General features: G+C 48.7%; 1 protein-coding gene across 1 annotated transcript in view; it reads left to right on the top strand.

Annotated features, from left to right (window-relative positions):
• dnah7 (dynein, axonemal, heavy chain 7) overlaps positions 1 to 17,757 on the top strand; it is a 570,689-nt gene that overhangs the window by 83,733 nt on the left and 469,199 nt on the right. Inside the window, exons 9-11 of the mRNA XM_072478629.1 lie at positions 6,292 to 6,411; positions 6,646 to 6,829; positions 9,291 to 9,470. Of these exons, the coding sequence (XP_072334730.1) occupies positions 6,292 to 6,411; positions 6,646 to 6,829; positions 9,291 to 9,470 (484 nt within the window). The remainder of the gene's footprint in view (positions 1 to 6,291; positions 6,412 to 6,645; positions 6,830 to 9,290; positions 9,471 to 17,757) is intronic.

The raw sequence follows: 17,757 nt of genomic DNA, 5'->3' as shown, positions 1-17,757 counted from the left end.
CGGGCTGCTTTGTCCTGGATGTTGAAGTTCTTGAATGTTGTTGGAAATGCACTCACCCAGGCAAGCTCATTTGTCCATGTTTAAGCTGAGGCTGTAATGAGGTCAGAAACTCAGTGGCCCACGTGGGTCCCAAACTGAACTTCAGTGAGCAGGTTATTGCTGTGAAAGTGCCACTTGATAGCACTGATGTTAACCCCATTGCTGATGATGGAGAGTATGCTAATGGCATGACAATTGACAGAGTTGGATTTGTCCTGTCTGAGGATATAATTGGGATGTTTTCACTTTGCCGGTGGATTCCAGTGCAACATGGCTAAGGTCCAACTAGTTCTGGAGCACGTCTTCAGTAATATTGTTGGAATGTTGTCAGGGCCCCTTTGCAGTATCCAGTGCCTTTGGCCACTTTTTTTGCTATCACGTGCGGTGAATCCAATTGGCTGGAGCCTGGCAGCTTTGATGTAGGGGACCTCCAGGGGAGGCCAAGGTGGATCACCCATTTGGCAGAAGGTGGTTGCAAATGCTTCAGCCTTTTCTTTTGTCCTTTGGCACTTGGCCAGTAATGGTGCTACCAAGCCACTCTTGTTTTTATTTTTTTTATTTTTATTTTTATTTTTTTATTTTAAATATATTTTTTTAATTAAAGGTTTTCATAAAATATCAATAACAAAATGAATAAGAAAAAAGAACCCAACAGGGTTAAGTACAAAACACAATCTTAAAAAAAGCAACCCCCCAAACCCCTCCCCGTACATAAATAATAAATTAACACTAACACCCCGACTTAACACAACAGGTGTATACACCCCCTCAGACCCTCCAGTGTAAATAACATAAACAAAAATAAAGTAAACCCCCCTCCCCCCCCGAGCTGCTGCTGCCATTGACCAATGTCTATCGTTCTGCCAGAAAGTCTAAGAACGGTTGCCACTGCCTAAAGAACCCTTGTACCGACCCTCTCGAGGCGAATTGCACCCTCTCCAATTGAACCCTGCCATATCGCTGATCCAGGATTCCACACTTGGGGGGCCTCGCATCTTTCCACTGAAGGAGAATCCTTCGCCGGGCTACCAGGGACGCAAAGGCCAGAATTCCAGCCTCTTTCGCCTCCTGCACTCCCGGCTCCTCTGCCACCCCAAATATTTGCGAGCCCCCAGCCCGGTCTGACCCTGGATCCTACCACCCTCGACACCGTCCTCGCTACGCCCTTCCAAAATTCCTCCAGCGCTGGGCATGCCCAGAACATATGGGTGTGATTTGCTGGGCTCCCTGAGCACCTAACACACCTGTTCTCACCCCCAAAGAACCGGCTCATCCTTGTCCCGGTCATGTATGCCCTGTGCAGCACCTTAAACTGTATGAGGCTGAGCCTCGCGCACGAAGAGGAAGAATTCACCCTCCCTAGGGCATCTGCCCACGTCCCCTCTTCGATCTCCTCTCCCAACTCCTCCCATTTACCGTTCAACTCCACCACCGAGGCCTCCTCCTCCTCCTCCTGCATCACCTGGTAAGTTTCCGAGATCTCCCCCACTCCCACCCACCCCCCCAAGAGCACCCTGTCCTGTACTGTGTGTGGCAGTAGCCGCGGGAATTCCACCACCTGCCATCTGGCAAACAGGTATAATACTTACCTGTAAGTACCTGAAGGTGTTCCCCGGGGGGAGCCTGTACTTCTCCTCCAGCTCACCCAAGCGCGCAAACTTCCCGTCCACAAACAGGTCCCCCAACATTCGTATCCCTGCCCTGTGCCACCCCGAAAACCCTCCACCTGTTCTTCCTGGGGCGAACCGGTGGTTCCCCCGTAATGGGGTCCACGCCGAGGCCCCAACTTCCCCCCTATGCCGCCTCCACTGCCCCCAAATTTTGAGGGCCGCCACCACCACCGGGCTCGTGGTATACCTCCTTGGAGGGAGCGGCAGCGCCGTTGCCAGCGCCCCCAGACCTGTACCCACACAGGACGCCGTCTCCAGCCTCTTCCATGCAGCCCCCTCCCGCTCCATCACCCACTTGCGCACCATTGTCGCATTAGCGGCCCAGTAGTACCCACAGAGAGTGGGCAGCGCCAGCCACCCCCTTCTCTACTCCGCTCCAGGGAACACCCTTCTCACCCTCAGAGTCCCTCGCGCCCACATAAACCCCATTATACTCCTGTTAACCCGCCTGAAAAAAGCCTTCGGGATAAACATGGGGAGGCACTGGAACAGGAACAAAAATCTTGGGAGCACCGTCATTTTGATTGACTGCACCCTACCCGCCAAGGACACTGGCAACGCGTCCCACCATTTGAACTCCTCCTCCATTTGCTCCACCAGCCTTGTAAAGTTAAGCCTATGCAGGGCCCCCCAGCTCCTGGCCACCTGGACCCCCAAATATCTGAAGCTTCTCTCCGCCCTTTTTAGTGGGAGCTCGCCAATCCCCCTCTCATGGTCGCTCGCTCTTCCCCATATTGAGCTTGTACCCCGAAAAGTCCCCGAAGTCCCTAAGGATCCTCATTATCTCTGGCATTCCTCCCGCCGGGTCCGCCACATACAGTAGCAGGTCGTCCGCATAAAGCAACACCCTATGCTCCTCCCCACCCGCACCAACCCCCTCCAGTTCCTCGACTCTCTCAGTGCCATAGCCAGGGATTCAATCGCCAGTGCGAAGAGCAGGGGGGACAAGGGACACTCCTGTCTCGTCCCTCGGTGCAACCGAAAGTACTCGGACCTCCTCCTATTTGTGGCCACACTCGCCATCGGGACCTCATAAAACAGCCTAACCCACCTGACAAGCCCCTCCCCAAACCCGAACCTCTTCAGCACCTCCCACAGGTACCCCCACTCTACCCTATCGAAGGCTTTCTCAGCGTCCATCGCCACCACTATCTCCGCCTCCCCCTCCCTCGCCGGCATCATGAGAACGTTCAAACGCCTCCGCACATTCGCATTCAACTGTCTCCCCTTCACAAACCCTGTCTGGTCATCATGGATGATCTGTGGCACACAATCTTCAATCTTCGTGGCTAAGACCTTCGACAGCACCTTGGCATCTACATTTAGCAAGGAAATCGGTCTGTAAGACCCAGATTGCAGGGTATCCTTGTCCTGCTTCAGGATCAAGGAGATCAGTGCCCAGGACATCGTTGGGGGTAAAGCCCCCCCCTCCATTGCCTCATTAAAGGTCCTAACTAACAGCGGGCCCAACAGGTCCATATATTTTTTATAGAACTTGACTGGGAAACCGTCCGGCCCCGGTGCCTTCCCCGCCTGCATGCTTCCTATCCCTTTGATCAGCTCCTCCAGCCCAATCGGGGGCCCCAGTCCCGCCACCAGTCCCTCTTCCACCTTTGGAAACCTCAATTGGTCCAGGAAACGGCCCATCCCTCCCGCCTCCTGTGGGGGCTCGGATCGGTACAATTCCTCGTGGAAGTCCCTGAAGACCCCATTGATGCCAACCCCACTCTGTACCACGCTCCCTCCCCTGTCCTTAACTCCCCCGATCTCCCTAGCTGCGTCCTGCTTCCAAAGCTGATGCGCCAGCATCCGGCTTGCCTTTTCCCCATAGTCCTAGACCGCACCCTGGACCTTCCTCCACTGCACCTCCTCCTTCCCGGTGGTCACCAGGTCGAATTCGGCCTGAAGACTGCGCCTTTTCCTCAACAATCCTTCCTCAGGCTCTTCCTCCTACCTCCTGTCTATCCTCACCATCTCCCCCACCAGCCTCTCCCTCTCCCCCCCGCTCCCTCCGCTCCTTATGGGCCCTAATGGAGATCAGCTCTCCCCTCACCACCGCCTTCAGTGCCTCCCATACCATCCCCACTCGGACTTCCCCGTTGTCGTTGGTCTCCAAGTACCTCTATATACTTCCTCAGACCTGCTCGCTCACCTCCTCGTCCGCCAACAGCCCCACCTCCAAGCACCACAGCAGGCGCTGGTCCCTCTCCTCTCCCATCTCCAAGTCCACCCAATGTGGGGCATGGTCCGAAATAGCTATTGCCGAATACTCGGTATCCTCTACTCTCGCTATCAGCGCCCTACTCAAAATGAAAAAGTCGATTCGAGAATAAGCCTTATGGACATGTGAGAAGAATGAAAATTCCCTAGCCCCCGGCCTTGCAAATCTCCAAGGGTCCACCCCTCCCATTTGGTCCGTAAATCCCCTCCACAGTCTAGCCGCTGCCGGCTTCCTACCCGTCCTAGATCTGGAGCGATCCAGTGCCGGATCCAACACCGTGTTAAAGTCGCCCCCCATTATCAGGCCCCCCATTTCCAAGTCTGGGATCCGACCCAACATACGCCGCATAAAACCCGCATCGTCCCAGTTCGGACCATACACATTGACCAGTACCACCCTCTCTCCCTGCAACTTACCACTTACCATTATGTACCTACCGCCATTATCTGCCACAATGCTCGACGCCTCGAATGACACCTTTCCCACCAAGATCGCCGCCCCTCGATTTTTGGCATCTAGCCCCGAATGAAACACCTGACCTACCCACCCTCTTCTCAGTCTTACCTGGTCTGCCACCTTCAGGTGTGTCTCCTGGAGCAAAACCACATCCGCCTTGAGCCCCTTCAGGTGCGCGAACACGCGGGCCCGCTTATCCGGCCCATTCAGTCCCCTTACATTCCAGGTTATCAGCCGGATCAGGGGGCTACCCGCCCCCCCCCCCTCCCCCGCCGACTAGCCATGACCCCTCCTCGGCCAGCCACTCGCCTGCACCCCATACCCGGCCCGTTCCCCACAGCAGCATACCCCCGTCTCGACCCTCCCCACTTGCTCCAGATCCTCCTTGACCATAGCAACAGCAACTCGATCCCCCCTGGCTAGGACCCATCCTAGCTGGTTTACTACCCCCATTGCACTTCCGCAAGTCAGCTGACTCCTGCTGACCCCGGCCACTCCCGCCTCCCCTTCAACTCCTCCCATTGTGTGGCACACACTCCTCTCCCGCTCCCCATCCACAGGCTCTCCCCCTCCCCCCTCCGTTCTAAGTGCGGGAAACAATCCTCACTTCCCCGCCCCGGCCTCGCCCCCCCCTCAGTCTTCGGCACGGGAAAAAAGTGCCCAACCCGCCCCATCCACCCTCCCCAACCCGAAAGAGAAAAACACAGAGAAAAAGAAACCCAAAAAAATGCAAAGGCCCCCCCCCCCAGCACCGCCCGCGGTTAGCCTTGGGCCTCCTCGCCAACAGTCTATGGGCTCCTTCCAGCTCCAGGGGCCCCTGGAAGGACCCCGCTCCCATCTGCGAGTTCAACATGGTGACCACATAGGCCCCCACGTCTGGCCCCTCCAGCCCCTTCAGGAGGCCCAGAATCCGCAGATTCTTCCGCCTCGACCGATTCTCCATCTCCTCGAACCGCTCCTGCCATTTCTTGTGGAGCGCCTCGTGCGCCTCCACCTTTACCGCCAGGCCTAAGATCTCGTCCTCATTGTCAGAGATCTTTTGTCGAGCCTCTCGGATCGCCACCCCCTGGGCCGTCTGTGTCTCCAGCAGCTTATCAATAGAAGCCTTCATCGGCTCTAGCAGGTCCGTTTTAATCTCTCTGAGGCAGCGCTGGATACCCTCCTGTTGCTCCTCCGCCCACTGCCTCCACGCTGCCTGGTCTCCGCCCGCCGCCATTTTGTCTCCTTCCCTCCCTTCTTCTGGTCCACCACCACCTTTTCTGTCGCCCCGCTCCTTGTTAAAGCCATATACTGATGGGGAGCTATTATTAACTCCTTCCCACACCGGGATACGTCGAAAAAGTCCCCTTTGGGCCCTGAAACGAGCCCAAAAGTCCGTTTTTGCGGGAACCGCCGAATGTGCGCCTTAGCTCCGCATAGCCGCAACCAGATGTCCAAGCCACTCTTGTTGATGGACATTCAAGTCCCACATCCAGAGAACATTTCGTGCCTTTTCCACCCTCCGTACTTCCTTCAAGTGGTGTTCAACATGGAGGAGTACTGCTTCATCAGCTGGGGGGTGGTAGGTGGTAATCAACAGAGGTTTCCTTGCTCATGTGTTGTGGATCTGGAGTCATATGTAGGCCAGACCAGATAAGAACAGCAGATTTCTCCCCATAAAGGTCACTGGTGAGTCAGATGGAGTTTTGTTACGACAGTTGACAATGGTTTTGTGGTCATTATTACTGACATTTGCTTGTTAATTCCAGATTTATTAACCAAATTTAAATTACACCAGCTGCTGTAGTGGGATTCAGACCCATGATTCAAGAGCATTAGCTTGGGCCTCTTATAATATGCCATCACCTCTTGACTTTAGTAATGGAGTAAAATACTGCATGAAAGATAATTATTTTTCTTTTGCAGGCAATTACGATTAATTGATGTTGATGAATTTCGCAATCGTAAGGATTCAATGGAGCTAACTACATTCCAGGTCTTGTTCATGAGGCAAATTGAATCTGCCAAAGATCAACTCCTTAAAAAGTATGATCATTCCCAAAAAATGTCAAATAGAAATTGTTAAATGTACTTTTTTCAGTTTTGATTGGCTGTTACTCATTTCTTTATCGTACATTTATCTGGTAAGATATATTCTTATGAAAGTTATGTTTGTAAGAAAACGTGTCACCAACATTAAAAATATTGTAACTTTTATTACAAGTGGAAATAAACTTTAATATCGAGGTTTTAACTGATGGTTTATTGAATGTGTTTTAGATGGTTTCCTGAAGTCCAAAATATTTATTACCTGGGAAATAAACGGAAGCAGGTTCCCAGTAATACCAATCGTGCCAGACTACTGTCTTTCTTTAATTGTGCTGCTACTCTGATGACTTCACAACTGCAAAGCTTAACCCTAAAGTCCATTCAAGACTATACTGATCTGATTGTACAACGACCGGTATGTTTATCAGAAACCTGCAAAGTGCTGCAAAATGTATTTCTTATTTAATCAATTTTATGCAGATTATAGAAATTTACTTACAGGATGCAAGTTTTATTTCTTGCTTTTCATAATTTGTCAAATTAGTTGTTTGGTAGTACAGAACCTGATACGTAATTTTTCATCCACATTCGCTGCAAACATAAACGGTAACGTGGGCGCAAAATATCATGAGAATCTGAAAACAAGAATCCCGCCGGCAATTTCTCAATTTCAGATTTTCCCCACCCCCTGCTAATGCCGTAACAAGGTTTCTGCCCAGAAAGGTCAGGAACCTCATTTACATAAATTATCATGTAATTATAGGGCTTCCCCATCATATGTTTGTCCCACATTGGGATCTCCCCACTCGCTGAAGTGACTTCACACTAGCGAGCTATTCAGTAAGTTTTTTAAAATAGGAACCATGCAGAGGGATCATGCTGCAGTTGCACAGGTAAGTAAAGTCCTGGGAGAGAGGGACATGGATGGTCAGTACACTTGCACTGCCCTTGCACTACTCCCTGGTACCATGGCACTGTCCCTGGCCACTGGCACAGGTTCAACAAAGAACAAAGAACAGCAGCTTAGGCCCTCTGGGGTGCTCCTTTGAGGGGGGGGGGGGATTTCCTTTCTCCGTGGTGCGCCAGGATACCCCATGTCCATGGGGTGGGAGCGGGTCCCTGTTTTTTTAAATCGGAGAACATGGGGCCCTTTAAAACAGGTGCCCTGATCTCAGGATTCGTGACATTGCTGTTTTTTTCTGGCCCCGCCAGTATGATGGCGTGTGCCACGCCTGCAAAGTTTTCCTGCACAGAGTGTTGTACAGTGTGATGAGACAAGCCGGCTATGCAGATGATTTCTCACCTCAGCCAGCCCTCTGTACTGAAAATAGAAAATTCAGCCCTGAGTATTGCTGAAATAAGAGAATTGCTGTCAAGGCGGTAGAATCCGTAGAATCCCTACAGTGCAGCAGGAGACCATTTGGCCCATCAAGTCTACACCAACTCTCTGAAAGAGCAGTCTACCTAGGCTCACATCCCACTCTATCCCCGTAACCCCACCTAACCTGCACATCTTTGGATGCTGAGGGACAATTTTCCCATGGACAATCCACCTAATTTGCACATTTTTGGACTGTAGGAGGAAACCGGAGCACCCGGATGAAACTCCGCAGGGAAACTCTGCAGGGAGAACGTGAATATTCCACACAGGCAGTCACTCATAGCCAGGTCTCTGGCACTGTGAGGCAGCAATGTTAAACACTAACCACTATGCCATCATGCCACCAGAAAGCCCGCAAGAAATGATCAACAGTAGCGGAAGAACAATTTATACTGTATGAGAAGAGAGTGCTGATTGCTTGGCACATTAGCACTCACTTCTCATCCTGTACACATTGCTGTAACTTCTGTTGCAGTTTAAACAACGGAAAGTGGCCACAACTAATATTCAACAATATCAGAATTTGTTTCGCCATTTTCCAACATGTACTGTTAACATGGTGGCTCAAATTTTTTCTATCCATTCATGGGATATTGCTGTCGCTGGCTGGTCCAGCATTTATTGCCGATCGCTATTTGCCCTTGAACTGAGTGCATTTCAGAGGGCATTTTAAGAGTCAACCATATTGCTGTGGGTCGGGGGGTCACATGACCAGGTGGTACAATTGGCATGTTTCCTTCCCTTTAAGAACATTAGTGAACCGGATGGGTCTTTATGACAATTGCAATGATTTCATGATCATCGTTAGACTTTTAATTCCGGATATTTTATTGAATTAAAATTTCACCATCTGCTGTGGTGGGATTTGAATCTGCATTACCCCGGGTCTCTAGATTGCTAGTCCAGCAATAATACCACAACGCCACTGCCTCCCCATTTGCAGTATTGGAAATGTTGTCTGCACATGCTAGTTTCATGGATGTGCCAGTATCCACAGCATGGGAATGTGTGCATAAAATCTTATAATATTAAGTCCCCAGCCCCAATTTGAATAGATAACAGAGACCAGGGAGATTGGTTACTACATACCTAGCAGGGGATTGCAACATTTGGCAAGGGTGCAGCTTTTTTGTCACTCGCACACTTCCTCCCTATTGGCTGCAAATAATTGGATTCTTTTACCTGTGTTGTGTATTTTTGTTGAATTTCATTCTTTTTTTATATTGCTTTTGATAACTTGATTTTGTTACAGCACTTTTATGTTACACAATTTAAAATTCTGATTAATTCCAAGCATAATATCCCGCCACATATTATTTTATGTAATGGACTGCTTGGAATCAGTTAAGTTTCTCATTTGCAAATCTTTATATTTGGATATAATTATTATGTGCTTAAAGAAAATTAGCCACATGTAAATACTGAAGGAATAAAAGTGCAACCCTTTGAGATAGGTTTTTATTTCAATTGTCTATGTTTGGTATTTTATATCTAGGATTCCATACGTGTTTATGAACACCCAGGTTTCATTTTGCGTTTGATCCTAAAAAACAACATTGTTCAATTTGAACCAGAGTTCAAGGATTTTGAACTAATATTCTTGAGTGTTTATGATGTCATGCTGAAAACAGCGAATAAAGTGCCAAGAGTTGAGACAAGACTGTATACTGAATGGGTAAGTGATGTTTACATTCCAACATATGTCCAAAATTAACAGAGACTCACAGTTATACCATTTTTTCGCTAGTTACATTCATATTTGTGGCAATATGAACATTCTCACAATTATTGTGAATGACAGCATGTGAGTTTTCTCCAGAATTTTAAAAATGATCATCTAAATAACTGGTCTGATCATCTAAACAACTGAGAATTTACAAATATCCCACAAATGTTGTGTTGCAAATTGTGACTTTAGTGCCAAGAGTTAGACAAAACCTGTACATTGAAAGGTTGTGATTGGTTTAAAAATGTTTTTGCCAGAACCAAGAGTCTTAGTTGAGTGCCCAAAGTCACATAATCACACTTGTATATTCATCTTTGGTCATGCTAATTTTAGCTGCAAGATTGATCTACAGTTTAAAACATTGTACTTGTGCTCAATGAGCTGGGTCTCTAAACTTTAGAATCGCTTAGATTTAGGAGTGATATGATTGAGGTTTACAAAATAATTTTGAGATTAGATCATGTTTGTTTCAATTGAGTCAATTAGTGAGAACTGGGAACCATGTACAAGTTAAAGAATTGAAAAACTAATTTGAATGTTTGGAGGTTCTTTTCCTGAAGAATATTGGACCTGTGAAACAAACTTTTGGCTCATGCATTTGCGACGAATGGAGGATTTTAAGAATATTGGGTTCTAAATATTGGGACAATTTACGGGTTCAATGCCTGGGGTTATCGTGTGTTTGACTGCAATGGTCATGTTTTTAAAAAGAATTTTGTTTTGTAAAGGCCTGGGAGCTTCTGGAAGTAGCATGTGAAATTTGACCAGAGGAATGTGGTGTTGCTCGTTCTGATCCCAACAGCGTCGCCAATATGTTGCTAATATTAATGATAATGTTGGTGAATCACAAGCCTTCCCTTATATTGATTAAATGACCACACAACCAGTTAGTTAGTTCAAAAGATGGTTTATTTATATACACAAGAGTTACTTCGCCATGCAAACACAATATCTACTACGAGTTAAACTACACCGATCAGCTACAATAACCTATACTTAACTTCAGGGCGACCTGTCCTGTGCAAATGGATAAGGCCTTTATCTGGATTTCACTTGGCTGGTTTGCAGAAAGTGGCTCTGTCTCTGCTGGGCTCATCCGTCAGGTAGCGATCGTTGGTCTTGAACTTGGCTGGCTGTTCCTGCTACAGTTGGCTGGCACAGGCCAGATCCAAAAGAGACAGAATACATGGCTGTGCTCTCTTCTATCCCTCTGGAATGTTGCGCTCTTTGCGGTGGTCCTTAACCTTGGACCCAATAGTTCGACAGGGCTCTGATCACTGGATTCCGGCCAATAAAGGGGCGGGTGCCTTGGTGGCTGGGCGGGTCCTTAGCGGTCATTGACCTTGGCAGTTGGGCTCGCTGAGTAAAGGGAGTGGCGCCGATCAGCCTGTGGCTGTACCGGTTTCTTGATTGGAGTTCTATTTACCTGGGAAAATGGGCCATTAAAATGCAAATGAGCGGGGGGGGGCGGTGTTGATCAGGTCTAGTTACCTGTGTTTCAAATACACATAGGCTCTGTATCTGTCTGAGTGCTGGGTTGGCCATAATTCCCATGGTCCTTTGCAGCTGGCCATCTTAGATGCTACATCCCGTCCTCTTGAACCTGAACGCGATGCGTGGTGGATCACACTATTGATCCCTGTTCATCCTTGGAGGACGGGTCACCCTTGGTCAAGGCAAGGTTCTACTCTACTCGATCTTATGGTTTGGGACATTTACCTAATATTCCATGAATACATCCATAAATTAATTCATCTCTAATGGTTACTATAATTCAGGTCACTATAAAACATTTAATTTATCCGTACAGTTGATCTCTAGCTCACACTATCTAAGCTACTCTCATGCTGCTGGTGAATATCAAAGAACCTATGTAGACCACAACATTTAAAACAGCAGCATCACATTTCTACTTATAAAGAGGTACATGGTTTAGTCTTAGCAGCGATTAGTACATGAATTCAATTTTGTTGAATTACAAAGAAGGGGGCTCGGACTGTATATATCGAGGAGCGGGAGGCTTTTGCTCGCCATTTACAGAGTCGGAGTGTCTGAATGACACTGCAGATTATTGCAATTATTAGCAGGGCCTCTACTATGTATGAAAGGGGGTTCTATTTGGCAATGTTTTCGCACCAAGTGGGGGTTTCGATGTCTGTCTTTATGTGTGGTGTAGTGTCCAGGCTGGTGGTGGCCTATTGTGTGGTAGTGTTCGGGGCTGGTGTGGGGTTTGCAACGAACGTGTGTTGCGTGCGCAGTTGCAGAAGTCCAGCGATGATCCAAACGCATGTCAGCAGTCCTTGCTTCATCCTGTGTTTTCTGTTTTCCGTGTATTCCTGGGGGTGCAGGCACAGTATCTGTTATTATCTTCGGTTAATACCTTGTTTTATTAGTCTTTCTCTCCTTACTCCAATTACCCGTTCTGATTGTCACCATATGTGATTCCCTCAATTTTATTTTTTTAAATACCACTTTGAGAGACAAGAAATGCAAATTTTAAAAGTTAGAGACTCTTGCAGCTTGTGGTCGATGCGGGGAGTGGGCGGACAATTTCTCCGACCAGTCTTTTCTTCACTTGCAACCAGTGGTGGTTGAGGCTTACCTTAACCAGATGAATTTCAGGGCAGCCAGTTTTATAGAGTTTCGTCGCAGGGCTCAGAGGTAGTTCGTGTGTAGCAGCGTGTCAACCAATTGTGTCATATGTGTAAATAGCAGGTGGGGAGTGACCAGGGGGGTCGCGGAAGGTAAAGGAAAGAAGGGGTGAGCGTGTAGAACGTGGCAAAATGCATTCTTTATACCACAACCAAAGGGGGAGCAGAGAAGGTGAAACTAAGGCCTGCCAAAGACAGTGCAGAGAACCATTCCCGAGCGTATGAAGTGACGGGAACATGAGGTGCGTGTGGGCCACTGCAGGATAAGAATGGGTGGAATCCCCGGGTAGGGTGGGGTGGGGATCAGTGCCGTTACTCCCTACCTGGGTGACCTGGGTGGACGGTAAGAGTTTGTAGTTGTGTGGAAACTTGGCATAAAGACTGGGAGAACGGTGATCTGTCTTCCGACAAACTTGTGCCTTTAACTGGGTATCGTACCCTCGAATCAGAAGAGTAATTGTGTGTCGGCTGACATGAATTAAAACCAGTGTAGCCACCTGGGTTGGCCACTTCCCGACTTAAAATGGAGGTCCGCAGAGACTACAGGGAAATTCAGCCAACACAGGCAAAAACTAGCAAGTGCAGAAATCCTGTGTATCCGAACTTGCAAAAGCCCAGACAGCACTGTCTGGCAGCACGGTAGCATTGTGGATAGCACAATTGCTTCACAGCTCCAGGGTCCCAGGTTCAATTCCGGCTTGGGTCACTGCCTGTGCGGAATCTGCACATCCTCCCCGTGTGTGCGTGGGTTTCCTCCGGGTGCTCCGGTTTCCTCCCACAGTCCAAAGATATGCAGGTTGGGTGGATTGGCCATGCTAAATTGCCCTTAGTGTCCAAAATTGCCCATAGTGTTGGGTGGGGTTGCTGTGTTATGGGGATAGGGTGGAGCTGTGGACCTTGGGTGGGCTGCTCTTTCCGGGAGCTGGTGCAGACCCGATGGGCCGAGTGGCCTCCTTCTGCACTGTAAATTCTATGAAAGCACTGAAACTCACAGCCATCTGCATACTAATGAGCGATCCCCGGATACAATTGAAACATGTAAGGTGAATAAGGCCAAGCCAGACTCCTCGGCGCCAGCAGGAGCCAAGACAAAGGAAGGCCAACGGACACCCAGGGACTGCCCAGCATTGGAGAAATCGATCCAAGTGATTGGAACATAGTCCAATCACTTGGAACCAGATACGGGGTCCACCCCGAAGGGCGGGAAGCCCCTGGCGACTATAAAGTAGAGTCCCCAAGTTCAATTTGTCCTTCTTGGCAGGGTCACTCAGCAACTCAAATCAACCCTTGAGAGTGAACTGTCTAAGCTGCCGTATCAACCAAGTAAGTCTCCAGTCAACGCACGCTACGAGATGGGCGCTCCTAGCTACCAGTCCATACCAGCTTTTGAATCCTGCAGACTCAGATCGAACGAAAGGCCATTTGTTCCCCTGACCTGGTGGGCCAATTCCGAAGCTAAGTATAGGCCTTTTAGTGATAGAGAGTAGTCTAGAAAGTAGAGTTTATGCATGAGTAGTGATTTACTGTGTATAATAAATGTGTTTTGATTTGAATCTTACTAATTGGTGTGTTGAGTTATTGATCAGTACTTGAACTTGAACCTCATGGCGGTATCATAAAGATACCTGGCAACTCTAGAGCAAAGGTTATAGAAACAGAGCAAATTCAGTAAAGACCCAACGGGCAACGAATTAAGAGCCAACCAAAGTTAGCAACGTATTACTGGCGACATCCTGATGGGACCCGACTTTGAAGTGGCTTAACTACTCCGGGAGAACCCAAAAATTTGAATTAGAATCCAATTGGGAACAGAAAAACCACAAGTGTTCAAGCAGTTCTGATCAATCCTCGTAATTCGGAAGTGTGTTCATGCATGCGTATCTAACAGGGCTATAAGGTAAAACTGATAGATTTTTGTTGCGAAAAACTGACGGGAGTTTGTATTCCGGAAAATAGCGAAAGCCGTAATTACAGCACCGCCTTAGTACCCCTTGTTCCAAATTTTAAGAGAGTATTTAGAGAGGAAAGATGGCAATGCAGGCAATGCAATGCCTCATGAACCCTGAAGAATTCGTGGTCGCAGCGACCAGCAGCAGAGTAGGACAGTGTCCCGTTTGGGAAGAAGAGATCAGAAAATATCTCAAAGGGAAGGGATGGCCCCTTTGGAGTGAATTCTGTGATAATGAGGAAACAGGACCCGGGAGTATAGGACATACTTGGTGGGAGAACCTGTCAGAGATCCATAAGAAAAACTTAGGGAAAGCTCACAAGCCGATGGCAATCGTGTCCTGTTTGGCACAATTGCGAGGCACAGAGGAGGTCGTTCGGATTCTCCGCAAAGAGATAGAAGAGAGACATCGAATGAGCAAGGTCGATGTTAGTGAGATCGAGAGAGAGAATATAGATTTGAGAAGGAGGTTGGCAGCAAAGGACGGAGAGGTGGATGATGCCAAGCGGGCACACCAGTCTTGTCTAGCGCATCTGAGCAGCTTCCAAACCCAGTACGAAAAGGCCTATCAGGACACGCAACGTGCAGTCCTGGTAAGAGTAGAGACAGAGAAACAGGTAGAGGCATTGCAAAGGCAGTGCAGCGATTTAAAGGCAGCATTAAGAGCACTCCATACTGCCACCACGGAGCACAGACAAAGCTCATTAGATCATGTGAAATGCAGGAAGCAGATTGCGGAACTGCAGTCTTTGCTTACGGTGTAAAATGGGTTCCAGAGCACTTTGGATCCAAATTAGATGAGGAAAACGGCCCTGATTGGCAAGAGTTTAATGAAACCGCGCATAGATATGTTCAGGGAACATGTGCGCAAGGAAATCCCCAAAGGAGAAAAGCACCACAACTCCCCACAGAGCAGATAGATCAGGTTCCCATGAATCCAGTCACTACCCACCGCACAGTTACATCGGAAGGAGAGGCAGAATCTCTTTACACCACCCCTTAACTGTGACCCACTTACGGGACGCGTGCGAAAAGATCACACCGTTCCTCCCCACCTCAGACTCCCACCACTTCTTTGCTAGAGTAAAGCAGCAGGTAACCATGTATGGCCTGGATGAGCGTGAGCACGTGAAGCTCACAGTTTTGAGTGTGGATCCTTCAGTCGTAGCAGCCCGTCCCGACCCACAGAATGTAGGAGGAGGCACCCTTGCAGAGATGCACGCAGCGATCCTAGATGCGATCGGCTATAACAGAGGTGACCCAGTAGAAGGCCTGAATAAGTGCAGGCAGAAAAAGACAGAACACCCCACAGCATTTGCTGGACGCCTGTGGATTCATTTTACAGCCGTTTTCGGCAATTTAGACTACGCCCATTTGTCTCAAGATGGTATGGCCAAATGGACCCGCACCCTTATCTCCCATGCCACAGAGGCAGGACAAAAGGCCTGTACCAATTATGACCCCTCCGAAGAAGCGCACAATGAAAAATGGGTTTTAAGAAGACTGTCCCGTGCCTGGGAGCAATCTGTCCAAAACAAACCCGTAATTAAGAAACCCGAAGAACAGCAGGCAGATATCCACGCAATTAAGACGCACCACAACCCCGCATGGGTAAACGAAGGCAGGAACAACCCCCCACAGAAACCACAGGTGTGTTACAACTGTGGACAATTAGGTCACTTTGCACGAGAGTGCAATGCCCCACGAAAGCCACAGTGAGCCCAGCAGGCAGGCACTCTGAATAAGAACAGGACAGAGCCCATACGTAGTGTGAGCACCCGTTCAGACCAGACAGACATGAACGGAACTGACTGACGGTGTTCGGGCTTCCCCACCTGGGTCTGCGACACCCTTTGGGATAGGTCCGGCCGACCAGTAGTTGCAGCAAAAGTACGGGGACATCCCATCGAATTTCTCTGGGACACAGGAGGGTCCCGCACCACAATTAATTCCTCTACCATGTTCCAAAAAGACACGTGGCCCACTACAGCCACAATCACCCTCAGCGGCTTCACAGGCCACTCACAGCAGGGACACATCACAGCCCATGTACCCATTCAAATTGGCAATATTACGACAAAACACCCCATAGTTTTAGTCGATCTACCCCACACAGCAGAACACATTTTGAGCATTGATTTTATGAACTCCCACCACCTTTCATTTGATCCAGTAAACCAATGTGTCTGGAAAATGGCAAAATCCGGAAGAGCCCCCGCAACGCTCACAGTAGGTGAGTATGCAAACAAGATTAGCACAGTCGTCGAATTTTGGCTTGACCCGACCACGATTAGCACAGACAAACAGGTTAAGGCAGTTTTACAAAAGAACAGGACAGCATTCGCGACCCACAAACACGACTGTGGCCGGATGACTAGTTCCGTTCAAATCACAGGACCTGACCCTAGACCCCAAAAGCAATACGGATTTCCCCAAGAGGCAGAGGGAGAAATCTCAAAAGTTATCGATAGCTTATTAGAGCAGGGCGTACTAAGATCAGTAGCCTCTACTAATAATGCCCCGATTTGGCCAGTGAGAAAACCCGATGGATCATGGCGACTGACCATCGATTACCGGAAACTCAACAAAGTCACCCCCGCAGCAGCCCCCATGGTAGCCACAAGTCCCGAGACCATGCTCAAACAGGGACTCAACTCGCGATATTTTATGGTTTTGGACGTCAGTAACGGATTCTGGTCCATTCCATTGGCAAAAGCGTGCCAGTATATATTTGCCTTCACTTTTAAAGGTCAGCAATACACGTGGACATGCCTTCCACAAGGATTCCACAACTCCCTCTCCATTTTCCACCGACAGCTGGCAAATGGATTATCAAAATGTTCTCGCCCTGAATGTCTGGTCCAGTATGTGGACGGCCTATTACTGCAGACAGACACCAAGGCAGAGCACATCGAGCTTCTGGCCGAACTCCTGGAACTCCTACAGCAGATTGGTTGTAAGTGAACCCCAAGAAAGCCCAAATTTTGGAAAACAAAGTGATGTATTTGGGTACGATTATCACGCATGGTAAACGCGAGATCGAGCATAAAATAATTGACTCGATTGTCAAATTGCCCCTTCCCCAGAATGTTTCAGCCCTCCGGCCGTTTTTAGCACTGGTTGGCTACTGCCGAAACCATATTGACGTTTCGCCACCAAGGCAGCACCCCTCTCGGAACTCCTAAAGAAAGGAGCCCCTTGGGAATGGCTTCCGCAGCACACAGATGCTGTGGATGCTTTGAAAAGAGCCCTCAGCACAGCCCCCGCACTACAGGTTCCATACCCGCTTTCCCCCTATGCTATAGAGATAGCTAGCACAGATCGTACCCTTTTGGCCGTGCTCCTCCAGGAACGCACAAACAGTTAAGACCCGTGGCTTACGCCTCCAGAGTTTTAGATCCTGTGGAGTAAGGATTTTCGGCCTGTGAAAGGCACCTGCTTGCAGTTTTCTGGGCGGTTCAGTATTTTTCCGACATAACCGGACTAAACCCCATCACAATCCTCACGGAACACACCCCCACCCAACTTTTACTAGACGGACGACTTAAGGACGGTACTGTAAGCCAGATTAGAGCAGCCAGATGGACCCTTCTTTTGCAGGGATGGGCCATCACTGTTAAACGGACCAAGACCCACA

Source organism: Scyliorhinus torazame, chromosome 2 (assembly GCF_047496885.1).
Source record: "Scyliorhinus torazame isolate Kashiwa2021f chromosome 2, sScyTor2.1, whole genome shotgun sequence".
Classification (NCBI taxonomy): domain Eukaryota; kingdom Metazoa; phylum Chordata; class Chondrichthyes; order Carcharhiniformes; family Scyliorhinidae; genus Scyliorhinus; species Scyliorhinus torazame.
This window is presented reverse-complemented; position numbering and strand designations above follow the sequence as displayed.